Source organism: Lactuca serriola, chromosome 4 (genome assembly GCF_051521515.1).
Source record: "Lactuca serriola cultivar US96UC23 chromosome 4, Lser_US96UC23_V15, whole genome shotgun sequence".
Taxonomy (NCBI): Eukaryota; Viridiplantae; Streptophyta; class Magnoliopsida; order Asterales; family Asteraceae; genus Lactuca; species Lactuca serriola.
Window position 1 is genome coordinate 61288299 of NC_136411.1, and position 13605 is coordinate 61301903.

General features: G+C 38.5%; 1 protein-coding gene across 1 annotated transcript; it reads right to left on the minus strand.

Annotated features, from left to right (window-relative positions):
- Positions 1–1389: 1389 nt before the first annotated feature.
- Positions 1390–4525, minus strand: LOC145098424 (trafficking protein particle complex II-specific subunit 130 homolog). Its single transcript, XM_079036061.1, has 10 exons — positions 4368–4525; positions 4153–4237; positions 3892–4078; positions 3540–3817; positions 3360–3450; positions 2939–3240; positions 2564–2772; positions 2413–2479; positions 1610–1669; positions 1390–1478 (listed from the first exon to the last, which is right to left on the minus strand). The coding sequence occupies exons 1-6, from the start codon at positions 4523–4525 to the stop codon at positions 3053–3055; spliced, it is 987 nt and encodes a 328-aa protein (XP_078892187.1). The 3' UTR covers positions 1390–1478; positions 1610–1669; positions 2413–2479; positions 2564–2772; positions 2939–3052.
- Between the last annotated feature and the right edge of the window lie 9080 nt (positions 4526–13605).

A 13605-nucleotide genomic window follows, 5' to 3' on the forward strand; every position in this document is an offset into this window, starting at 1 on the left:
TGCCTTAATATGTTTAAGAAAATCCTGAAAACTAGCCATGTCGCCTTGTTTTCTTGAACGACCCACGATGCCTTGATTTATCGAACGAAGACCAGAAAACTAGCCTCGTATCCTTGGTGTGTTTTTATCGGAGGTCGCGTCACCATTGTTGGTGAAATACGGCCCGGTCACCGCGTTTGATTATTGTAAGTTCCTTTATCCTTATCCAATTCGTGCCAAACCGGTTTCATTTTGGCGAGTTATAGAGAATTATAGCGTTTGAGTTTTTCAACTCGGCCAAGACTAGATATGCCCAAGATTAACCGGTGACGAGATGACCCAGATGAAAACCTGTCCAAAATCATATTTTGCTCAGTAACTCGAAATCCGTGCACATTTTCTCGATCACGAAAGAAATTTTACCATGTAAATAAAGACGACCTGAAAACTAGCCTTGTTGCCTTGATTATTCGAACGTGTTGCCTTAATTGGTCGAACGATGACCTGATGACTAACATTGTTGCCTAGATTTTTTGAACGATGACCTTGAAGCTAGTCTTTTTTCCTTGATTCGTTGAGCTTGTTGCCTTGATATTTTGAACGATGACCTGAAAACTATGCTGATGGACAAGCGGGGTGTGCTATCCTCGTTGCCTTGACGTCTAATATGGGGGGGGACCATAGGGACGAAGCAACCATGGAGCACCGTCAAGGCAAACCTCAAGACCCATGAAGGTTCCCACCCCTAACATGTTGCCTTGATTGGTCGAACGACGACCTAAAAAAAAGCCATGTTTCCTTGATTCCTCGAATATGTTGACTTACACTACTAGAAAAAAGGCCTTTTACGACGCTCATTGCGCGTCGTAAAACGCTCAGACGACGCGCAAATGCGTGTCAAGGAAGGCCCTGTCATAAAGAGAGACGACGCGCTTTTGCGCGTCGTCTATAGACGACGCGCATTTACGACGCGCATTTACGACGCTCATTTACGACGCGCGGTTACGACACGCAATGCGTATCAAGGAAGGCCCTGTCATAAAGGAAGACGACACGCATTCGCGTGTCGTAACTTTACGACGCGCGTGTTAATGACACGCAATGCGTATCAAGAAAGCCCCTGTCAAGAAAGGCCATGTCATAAATGAAGATGACATACATTTTTGCGTATCGTAAATTTAAATGTTTAAAAAAAAAAATTATATATTTATTAATTTTTAAATTAAATTTTCATTTAATTTCTTATAACAGAAATAAAATACCATATACAAAAAAATACAATCCATTGCATAATATAAAATAAATTGCACAAATTATAATGTAATACAAAAAATCATTCAAATGTTAAACAAAAATAATACATTGCTAACATGTGTTATACATTCCTATAAAACTAACAAATAATCATACAACTCTGTTTCTTACTGGAAAGGAAAGCCAAACATGATTACAAGTCTCCCTTAATCTTGAACTTCGCCACCACCGACGTAAGAAAAAAACTGCGTATAAATATCAAAAAACAAGATATGAGCCAATGATTCTATGACTCAAGGAAAAATATCATTAGAGAAATGTGAAAAAAATATGAAACAAATGAATGAAAGTGCATTGCTATTTCTTTAATACTTACTGCATAGAGTAGGACTTGGACATCATCTATAGTTTTGAAGGACATTGATGTCTCCCTATGCTGCACATATTAAAAATAAAAAAGAACAAAATTAAGTAACATATGGATTCATATATCTATCAATTGTATTGTAAATTGTAAATTAAATAAATAAGCATGCTTATTTATTTTTGCTTGTGTCTCGTTTCCTCCAAAACTTCTAGATACGTTGTGAGCATGCTATAAAAATTGATTAACATGCAGGTTGTGAGCATTAAAGAAGCTTTTGAGAAAACTATGAGACAATACAATTGTGAGTTTGCTTTTGTCCTCAACCGTGCTTCCAATCTTCATCTTGTTGAGGTTTGTTTCAGGGAGGGCAAAATATATATTTTTATATTTACATAAAGGAAAAAAGTTTGGATTAGAAAATGACATGTTTACCCTTGTAATGAAAAGTTGTGTTTCAATTTTGGTCCTTATTTTTGAGGTTCTTGTAAAGGTTTTGGTCCTTGAGTATAGCTGATTTTTTCCACTTTGGACCCAAAAATAGTCATTTTCGTTGGAGAAGAGGCCAAATATGCAAAAAGGAAACTGTAGGGACGAAAAGAAAAAAGAAATCTATATTTAGGGACTAACAATTGTAGTTGGTTCAACTGAAGACTTTGATCCTTCAAAAGGCAAGACTTTAGTTGACCTTCTAGTCCTTGTTGTTTCACTTTGTTGTGATTTTGGTCCCTCTTACTCGCACCGTTAGTAAAATGACAATTTTACCCCTAGCCCCTTTCTTATAAACCAAAAAAAAAAAGCAAACCATAACTTACTTGTGTAAAAATTCAAGACCCCCTACAGCTCTTGATTCAGTTCCCATCAATTCAATCCTTCCCATTCCTGCATATATATATACATAAGGTATTAATAAAAATCATACATACATACATACATACATACATACATACATACATACATACATACCTACATACATACATACATACATAAGTGAAGAGATTTTTCACTTAAAAGCATATAACCACTTCAGAAGTTGTAGGTCTAGTTGATGGTGGTTGAGTGCACATCAATGCTATCTTGATGATCTCCACAACATGTTCTACTGCATATTCACTAGGATCTAGTTTCTCATCCATTAAATTCAGATGCGCTCCACTCTCATGTAGATCCCGTGCCTATCATACACATAACAACAGAAAGGCTAGTAAGAACTTCTCACCTAAGCTTAAGGTCTCACTGAATACAAAATAAATCATTGAGTGTTTGAGATACCTTCATCATTAAAACCATAAATGAAAAGAACGGGTTGAATGAACCAACCCTTAATTATGAGATACTTACATGATCAAGGAGATTTTGAGTGACTAATTGGTAGTCAACATCCTTGTATCTCTTTCCACTAATGATTTCTAGGACCACCACACCAAAGCACCTACAAAAGTCACGATTTCATCTCTAGGCAGGAATGGGAATGGGAATACAGAAGGAGGAGCTGAGAGGTGGAGGGGAAACACAGACCAAGTGGGGCCCAGCTGGGTTGCAACTAATATTACCCTCACCAATGTCCGGTAACTCCAGTTGTGGGGGCCGCATGTACCCAGCAACTAATGGCACGCATAGGATTGAAATCTCTATTCGTGAACCTGTATACATTAAGTTTATTTTTAGACAACAAGGTTTCGAAATCAAGATATAAAATTTATTAATTTATTAAATGTTGAGATATTGAAAGAGGATTTGGATTATAAAAGGTTAGTAGTACCTTGCTTTGTGGAGAGAGGTGCATGGCCTCGCTTCCTCCCAGCAATCATCCAGTTTTCAGAATTTGCGTTTATTTCATATACTACCTCATCCTGTTTGCAAATCAAATATATGATTTAACATTTAAGTCATTTTTACTTTTTTATTGCCAAAAAAAAATGTAAAAATTTTAGAAACTTACGTATTGTTCGTCCTCGAGATACTTCAACCTTTCAACTCGCCACTTCATAGTAAAAAGCTGGCCGACTCTAAGGCCTTCTGGAGGAAGGGGAAGAAAACTAACTGCCAAACAAGGTTCCAACACTGGTCTTTGTAAAACAAGAGCACTCTTAAAAGTCAACATCTGTGAAGACTCATCCTCAAACATAGGAGTATGCGATCCATGATTTCTATCCCCAGATATTTTATATTTTATATTTAATATCGTATCACTATCAGGATTCATATCTTTCGCTTCATCTGTAAAAAAAAAAGAGAGATTGATTATTTTTTCTAAAGATGAGTGATAAAATGAGAAATAAAATAATGCTTGCCATTTGTGGGTAGGGATATAGTGAACAAGATTCCGGCTCTTGATGTAGAAGGAACTACAAGTGGAAAGAAGGCGGATGTTGGTCTTCCATTACTTTGACTTTCACCAGCAAGGGTAAAACCGTCTTTTAGGTCCAGCCAAGAATCGTGTATGGTTAAGTTAGCCTTCACTTGTGAGTGGAGTATCACCTGGGAATGTGAGTAAATAATTATTATTTTTTTTTTTTTGCATTTAACCCTAACAAGACTTGAGATCAATATACCTGCAAAAGCAAGGTGCCATCACTGCATTTATCTGCTACACGTGTGCTGACATGGAATGGGTTGGTGAAGTGAACAGCTATAGTCCTACAAATAATGGCAAAAATGTTCAGGTGCTACATAACCACTATTCCTGCAAAGATTTAACATTGGTTATTGAAAATTTACTTTAATCAAATTGAATTAGTAGTTAAGTTATATGTACTTTTAAACATACAAAGTCCCTGAGAATTTTGTGCTAAGATGAGTCGTATCTTCTGGTAGCAGTCTTATAAGCCCAAAATTTGCTATTTTTTGCTGCAATTCTCTATCAAGTAGAATGTTGCTAGTTCTTATATCTGTATGGATGATTGGAACATGGTACGTACTTTTCATGTTGATATGAAAGACCCCCTGCTTCCTGTAAGAAAATCTTTCTGGTACCCATATATAAAAGAGCTTGATCGTCAATGTGGAAAGGGACAGCTAACTGTTGAATTACCACTCTTATGGTCTGAATCTGAGCTCAATTATCTACAGGAAGTCCAATAAAGGTATATATATGTTCCTATCCTAAGTTTTGAATTTAAGAATAGACACCCCTGTGTTGTTGAATATAACAAACACATTACACATACATCCCTCCTATCAGGCTGAAGTTGTTGAAAGAGCAGAAGGCATCAGAAAAGAGTATAATGAGCTTGACACTGTCTGGTTCATGGCTGGATCCCTATTTCAGGTTGTTTAGCTTTTTCCTTGGTTCATTTTAGTTATTACTAATGCCTCACCCCGTAATCACATCCAAATTCATAATCAAAAATAAATAACTAGAATAAAGAAAGTAAAAGAAAATTTTAATATTATTTTAAAATCAGCTTCACCATGGCATTAAAATGCACGCTGGGATCTTCTTCCAAACATAATTATTTGGCTTAAATAATGCATACCGACTTTGCTAGAATATATATGGCCAGGTACTTGAACAAATCCAGCCTGAATAAATCCAGCCTAAGAAAGAACCTAGCCTATCAGAATCAGGTACTTGAAAAAATCCAGCCTGAATAAAAGCAAAAAAAAAAAAAAAAAAATTAGAACTAGTTGAAATAAAAAGTTGAGTGGGAAAAGAACAAGACAAAAAGTTCTTCATCATGATAGAAATACAAAATACTAATAATGTTAAAAAGGAAAAATGATCATAAGATGTGAAGGAAGATCTGGAAAACAGTCATCGAGATGATGCTTGGACCATGCTATTTGGCACCCAACAAACCTACATAGTCAAAAACACATTAAGGAAGAATTCAAGGCATGATACTATTGAAACTTAAATGACAAAGATCAATCCATGAAAGAGCATTCTTAGAATGTAGAGCACAAACCTTCAATGAAATCAAGCCTCAGGAGCTAAAGAAGAAAGAAGAACAAAAAACCAAGTTGAGGTTGTGTGGCTCTGAACTTATGTGCTCCTTCAACAACCATTTGTCAAACCACATCCTGTAATAAAAAAAATACAACATGTTTAATTTGAGTAACAATAGACATGGTCTACTAACAAAACCTGTAAATAAAAAAAATCAAACCTAGTATAGATTGCAGATCAGTGCAAAAGAAGAGTTGAGGTGTCAAGTTGATACAGGAGAAGAAGACGTCGACTTAGTCAAACCATTTATAGTGTTTCCTATTCATGCCCTAACCTAATTCACCCTAAATTTCAAAGAAATTGATCAAATTCTAGCATAACTATTAACCCAATCGGGCACATGAACTGGTGGATAAAGGAGAAACCGAAGATTGAGAATTCTAAATCACAAACTAAGATCAAAATCATATGGAAAAAATATGAAATCATAAACTCATATGGGAAGAAATATGTGAAAAAGAATTCTGAAGAAAGAGAAACCGAATATAAACATTACCAGAATCAAAAGAGAAACCAGAGGAAGCGACAAATTCTCTCAAACCCTCCTCTGATTTCTTAAACTCGTGCATCATTGTATCGCCACTGGAGATAGAGACATAGAGCCTCAGGCTGCCATTGCTGCTTCCCAGCATGCAGTTTCACCTCGATTTGGAAACAGAGCACGAAACCAAATATGGCGGAGATCATCTTTTGGGCCGAGAGTTGTTTCTTCTGCTACTAAAGCGAGAACTGATCTCACGGAACTCGAAACGCAGGTGAGGAAATTGGTCAGCGACTTGAGCAGCGCTTCCATTGATACAGTCAGGAACACCACCGGTGAACTCAGATTACTTGCGAGACAAATGAAATTGAAAGGTGAACTCAGATTACTTGCGGGATCAAAGATTTGGTGATATTGCGATTTTGTTGTGGGAGAAAAGAGGATTTGTGATGATATTAGGGTTTTTTTTTGGGTATTAGAGTAAGAGAGATAGAGAAAGAGAGAGAGTGAGTGAGAGAGAGAGAGAGAGAAGAAAGATGGAAATAAGATAGAGGATAACAATGGCAGCATTTCAAACTTTTGGGATTTTCTTTCCCCCCAGCTGCAAAAAAATAGAACGCGCCTTTCATTTAAAAAATATAAAGCGACATTTCTAGACGACGCCCATTTTTAATTAAGTGCCCTCCGTGTTTTTAATTTTTTTTCTTGGACATTAATTTTAGGGCACGCACAAAAGCGTGACCTCTATCCTTCAAAAGTTTGAAGAGATGACATTATTTTTAGAGCGCGCGCTTTTGTGTATCGTAAATCACCGCGTGTCATTGTTTGCGCGTCATTAAAGGCTGTTTTTCTAGTAGTGTTAATTTGTCGAACGATGACATGATGACTTGAATTGTTGCCTAGATTTGTCGAACGATGACCTGATGACTAACATTGTTGCCTAGATTTGTCGAACGAGGACCTGCTGGTCCTGTTGCCTTGATTCCTTTAGCTTGTTGCCTTGATTTTTTGAATGATGACCTGAAAACTATCCTGATGGACAACCAGGGTGTGCTATACTCGTTGCCTTGATGTCTAACATTGGGGGGACCATTGGGACGAAGCAACCTTCGAGCACCGACAAGGCAAGCCCCAAGACCCGTGAAGGAGCCCACCCCCAAACACGCTGCCTTGTTTGCTCGAACGACGACCTAAAGAAAGACCTGTTTCCTTGATTCCTCAAACATGTTGCCTTAATTTGTCGAACGATGACATGATGAATAGCATTGTTGCCTAGATTTGTCGAACGACGACCTTAAAACTATCCATGTTGCCTTGATTCGTTGAGCCTGTTGCCTTGATTTTTAGAATGATGGCCTGAACACAAGCCTTGTGGCCTTGCTTTTTAGAACATGTAGTCTTGATATCTAGAACAACATCCGGATATATACCCATTGCCTTGATGTAAACATAGGGGGACCGTAGAGACGAAGAAACCACCGAGCAGTGACAAGGCGAGCCCGAAGACCCTTGAAAGAAGCACACAACAAACACGTTGCCTTGGTTGCTCGAACGAAGACCTGAAAACATGCCATGTATCCTTGTTTCCTCTAACCTGTTGCATTAATTTTATGAACGATGACCTGATTACACGCCTTGCTGCCTAGATGTGTCGAACGATGGTCTTGAAAGTTGCCTACCCGAACACGTTGCCTTGTTAACTAGTTCCATGTTGACTTGATTTCTCCAACATGTTTCCTTGATATGTTTAAGTAAATCCTGAAAACTAGCCATGTTGCCTTGTTTTCTCAAACGACGACCTGGAAAGTAGCCTCGTTGCCTTGGCTGCTAGAACATGCTGCCTTGCTTTCTCTAACGACGACCAGAAAACTTGCATTGTTGCCTTTTGTTTTTAGAACGATGACATGCCATGTATCCTTGATTCCTCAAACATGTTGCATTAATTTTATGAATGATGACCTGATTACAGGCCTTGGTGCCTAGATTTGTCGAATGATGGCCTTGAAAGTTGCCTACCCGAACATGTTGCCTTGTTAAGTAGTTCCATGTTGCCTTGATTTCTCCAACATGTTGCCTTAATATGTTTAAGAAAATCCTGAAAACTAGCCATGTCGCCTTGTTTTCTTGAACGACGACCTGGAAACTAGCCTCGTTGCCTTGGCTGCTGGAACATGCTGCCTTGCTTTCTCTAACGACGACCAGAAAACTTGCATTGTTGCCTTTTGTTTTTAGAACGATGACATGCCATGTATCCTTGATTCCTCTAACATGTTGCATTAATTTTATGAACGATGACCTGATTACAGGCCTTGGTGCCTAGATTTGTCGAACGATGGCCTTGAAAGTTGCCTACCCGAACACGTTGCCTTATTGACTAGTTACATGTTGCCTTGATTTCTCCAACACGTTGCCTTGATATGTGTAAGAAAATCCTGAAAACTAGCCATGTCGCCTTGTTTTCTTGAACGACGACCAGGAAACTAGCCTCGTTCCCTTGGCTGAGGGAACATGTTGCCTTGTTTTCTCTAATGACGACCATAAAACTTGCATTGTTGCCTTGGCTGCTCGAACGAAGACTTGAAAACATGCCATGTATCCTTGATTCCTCTAACATATTGCATTAATTTTATGAACGATGACCTGATTACAAGCCTTGCTGCCTAGATCTGTCGAACGATGGCCTTGAAAGTTTCCTACCCGAACACGTTGCCTTGTTAACTAGTTCCATGTTGCCTTGATTTCTCCAACATGTTGCCTTGATATGTTAAAGAAAATCCTGAAAACTAGCCATGTCGCCTTGTTTTCTTGAACGACCCACGATGCCTTGATTTATCGAACGAAGACCAGAAAACTAGCCTCGTATCCTTGGTGTGTTTTTATCGGAGGTCGCGTCACCATTGTTGGTGAAATACGGCCCGGTCACCGCGTTTGATTATTGTAAGTTCCTTTATCCTTGTCCAATTCGTGCCAAACCGGCTTCATTTTGGCGAGTTATAGAGAATTATAGCGTCTGAGTTTTTCGACTCGGCCAAGACTAGATACGCCCAAGATTAACCGGTGACGAGATGACCCAGATGAAAACCTGTCCAAAATCATATTTTGCTCAATTAACTCGAAATCCGTGCACATTTTCTCGATCACGAAAGAAATTTTACCATGTAAATAAAGACGGCCTGAAAACTAGCCTTGTTGCCTTGATTATTCGAACTTGTTGCTTAGATATTTTGAATGATGACCTTGAAGCTAGCCTTGTTGCCTTGATTTTTAGACCGACGACCTGAAAACTAGCCTTTTGTGGCCTTGGTTTCTTGAACGATGACCTGAAAACTAGCCACAATGTCTTGATTTCTCCCGACGTCGTGCGCATACTAAAAATTATGCATCCTCGGGCAAATCAATGTCTGTTGCCTTGATTTCTTGAACATGTTGCCTTGATTTCTAGAACGACGACCTGAAAACTAGTCTTGTGGCCTTGAATTGTAGGACATGTTGTCTTGATAGCTCAAACGAAAGCCTGATTTCTATCTCCATTGCCTTGATGGCGACGAAGGCACCGTCGAGCACCGACAAGGCAAGCCCAATGACCCGTGAAGGAAGCCCACCCCAACATCTTGCCTTGTTTTCTCGAACGACGACCTGTAAACTAGCCTTGTTGCCTTGATTATTCGAACTTGTTGCTTAGATTTCTTGAAGGATGACCTTGAAACTAGGCCTGTTACCTTTATTGTTGCCTTGATTTTTAGAACAACGACCTGAAAACTAGCCTTGTGGCCTTGCTTTCTAGAACATGATGTCTTGATATCTCGAATGACGAGCAGAGAGCAGTGCCCGTTGCCTTGATTTTTCGAACGAAGACCTGAAAAACAAGCCATGTTGCTTTGATATCTCGAACCTGATGGGTTGGTTTTTGGAACGAAGGACTTAAAATTTTCCCCGTTGCCTTGATTTCACGAACAATGCTTTGGTTTAAGTAAAATGTTGGCGGCCTTTCTCGGACGACGGCTGAAAGCTGGCGTGTTGCCTTGATTTATGGAGCGCTTTTGATTTATACAACATGTTGTCCGTGTTTCTCGAACGACAACCTGAAAGCTTGGATTTATTGAATGACGGCCTGAAAACAAGCCTTGCCGCCTTGATCACTCAAACATGTTGCCTTGAATTATCAAACTACTACCCGAAAGCATGTTGCCTTGAATTATCAAACACCGTCGAAGTCACTATACACGATGCATGCCCATATTAAATGAGTATATGTTGCTCTTTCGGCATTTTTGACGTCTTATGAGAAAACAAAGTATAATTGGCGGTCCTAGTAAAGCGCAAGTCATCAGCTCGGGTTGTTATGTGTTTTTATCGGAGGCCGCGTCAGCATCTATTATGGACATACAGATGTAACTGGGTTAAATAAGAAAGCTCATTCATGAACGGTTGCCAAATGTTAATTCAACTAATAGCGGTTCAAGTTCAAAAGCACAAGTGTTAGCAGCCATAACTAAAGATAGATAAAATAAAAGACCACTATTGTTCTTAGGTACCAGCAAAATGTATTCCACTCAAACCGAATAAGGAATGATAAATAAAAGCTTAAGATATGTATAGTTTCCACGACGTGGTGATAGTTGTATCACGACGTGGAAACTGGAAACCATTCCAAAAGATTTCCCATTTGAACTATATCATCCACCAATCGACTACCCAGTTTTGACTCAAAATAATTAACTAGAACAAGAACATAAGAACTTCATGAAACAAGTAAATTCACTCTCAATCAATATGCCATCTGTGGAAATGATTGCAAAAATACCCGAGTACGTGAAATTCTTGAAAAGTCAAATAAGAAATCAGGGTGAACTAGATAAGATTTCAAATGTGATACTTATTGAGAAAAGTCTAGCTGCTGTTAAAGATGGTATCCGAATAAAAATGGAAGATTCGGGGAGATTAACAATAGCTATTGAATTCGGAAGTTCAATAAAAACAAATGGATTGACTGATTCTGGGGCAAGCATTAACCTGATGCCCTATTCATTTTACAAGAAGCTCGATTCACCAAAGTTGAAGACCACTGGGATGGATATTCATATGGAAGATCAATCTATCACTTATCCACGAAGGATCATTAAAGACTTGTTGGTCAAGGTTAGAAAATTTGTTTTTGCGGTTGATTTTGTAGTATTGGGCATGAAAGAGGAGCAAGATTGGCCAATAATATTAGGAAGACCTTTTTTAAGTACAATTCATGCGTCAATAGACATCCATAATTCTAAACTCACATTACGAGTTGGGGATGAAGAATTAACTTCTAGAGTAAATGCAAAGTCAATCAATTTATATGCTAATAAAGATGTATTACTTATGGAAGAAATTGATGAATAGGGCCAATATGATAAAAATGAAAACGATCTTGTGGAATTAGAGAAGATGATGGAGAAAGAGATGAAGACTAGGTGTGAGGTTGTAGAAGCGGAAGATGTTCAGCAAGAAGTAGTACAACATAGTAAATCGATGATTACATCTTCCAATAAATTCGAGACTTTTACCTTTATGAATCCTTATGAGAAGAACAAGGAAGAGAAAGATCTTAAGGTCAAAAAGAAGAAAAGTTTGAAAGGAACTAATGATAAGAAAAAATATATGGAGAATTTGAAGAAGGTGTATCGGAGGAGAAGTGCTTTCAAAATGAAGAGGCTGGAGATGAAAGAATTCAAGGAGATTCCACTCCCATCGAAAAAAACTTAGAGTGGAAGGAGTCTGAATCATGACTCATCAAAAAGAAGCGTTTCTAGGAGGCAACCCGAGGGTGATTTGAATTTTTCTTTCTTTCTTTTTCTTTAGGATAGTGGGATTTATGGTAATTTTGTTTTGAAATTGGTTTTAAATTACAATTTGACACTCACCACGACATTGTAACGACCCAAAAATAAAGGGTAAAATTTTCATTTTTAATATAACCAAAACATAGATATAATTTATTCTAAAAATGACAAAACATCGCTAATTAAAACATTTATCAGAGTTCATCCCAAAATCATTCATTGCGGAAAACATGGGTGTGTGCACTGTGATCAAGCCGGTCCCTTTCTTGCCAAATTATGATACCTGAAACAATAAACAAAACTGCAAGCACGAAGCTTAGTGAGTTCCCCAGAGCATACCCCACTCAATCCACATAATCACATAATCCATATTAGCTCTATAAGTTACACATATCACATAAGCCATGTATACAAACATATGAGATGTCGTGGAAACCTCAAGGTCTTATAATCGGTGCCACTAGAACCCCCACGTGGTCTTAGCCCACTGCCATGGGAACCCCCACATGGTCTTAACTGCCATAGGAACCCCCACATGGTCCCAGTCCACTGCCACGGGAACCCCCCAGGGTCTTCCATACAAATATCATATCGACTTAACACATAACCAATTAACAATACACATATACAAACCGTATAAGCCACACATACAAACATATAAAGGTGCCATGGAAACCCTCCATGGTCTTACACCGGATGCCATGACAACACACACATGGTCTTAGCCTGGATTGCCAAGGGAGCCCCCACATGGCCTTATATCCAATTGGCATAGGAACACCCTCGGGGTCTTCCATGCAAGTATCACAAAGACAACTATCATACCAAATACCACACAATCAACTAACATACCACATATAACTAATTGTCATGGGAACCCCCGTATGGTCTTCACATAAATACATAATGTATCAATAGCACATCCACAATAACCATCACAATTAGATAAATGGGCCCGCCTTGGTGCCTTCGACCCATTGGTATGGTGAGGAGACTCACCTCGCACTATTGAAGTCCCGTGGATAAAACTCCAATTGCTGATTGATAGATTCCCAAACTGTCAATATGAAAATCACACTCAATTAATAATTGGGTTCCAATACATAACCACAACTCCATACTTGGGGTAAGGAGACTATTTTACCGCAAACCTAGTTTGGTCCAACACAAAGGCCCAAACTCAAACTCTAAAGGCCCAAAAGCCAAATAATCAACAAAGCCATCATATGGCCCAATTTTCCAAATTGGTCCCAAACCTCTACATGGGCTTATTTCAGGGCCCAACCATTAATTCTAGTCTAACACTTGGCATTCTGATGGTCCAATATCTCATAATCATCAAGGCCTAATTTTGACCCACTTATGGCCCAATTTTCCAAATTGGGCCCAAGCCTTTCAAATGGGCCTCATCATAAGGCCCAATAATTTCCTTAGTCCATAAGCATGTTCCCTATTTGGTCCACGAAGGCCTACAATAGCTTAGTCCAATAAATGACCCAACAAGAACCCAAACCCAATTAGGGTTTTCACATAAAATGACGATTAGGGTTAAGTATTCCTACTCAACCCATTAAGGACTCAATCCATTAAGGACTTTGATGAGATTAAAACTTAATCTTGAAGATCGATTAGATCTTAAACAGGTAAGTAAATATAAAACAGCAAGAACACGAAAATAAGAACAAGTCAAGAATGAATCAAACGTGTCGAATGATTATAAAATAAACCCTCAGAAGAGCTCGATTAAGAACATCAACTG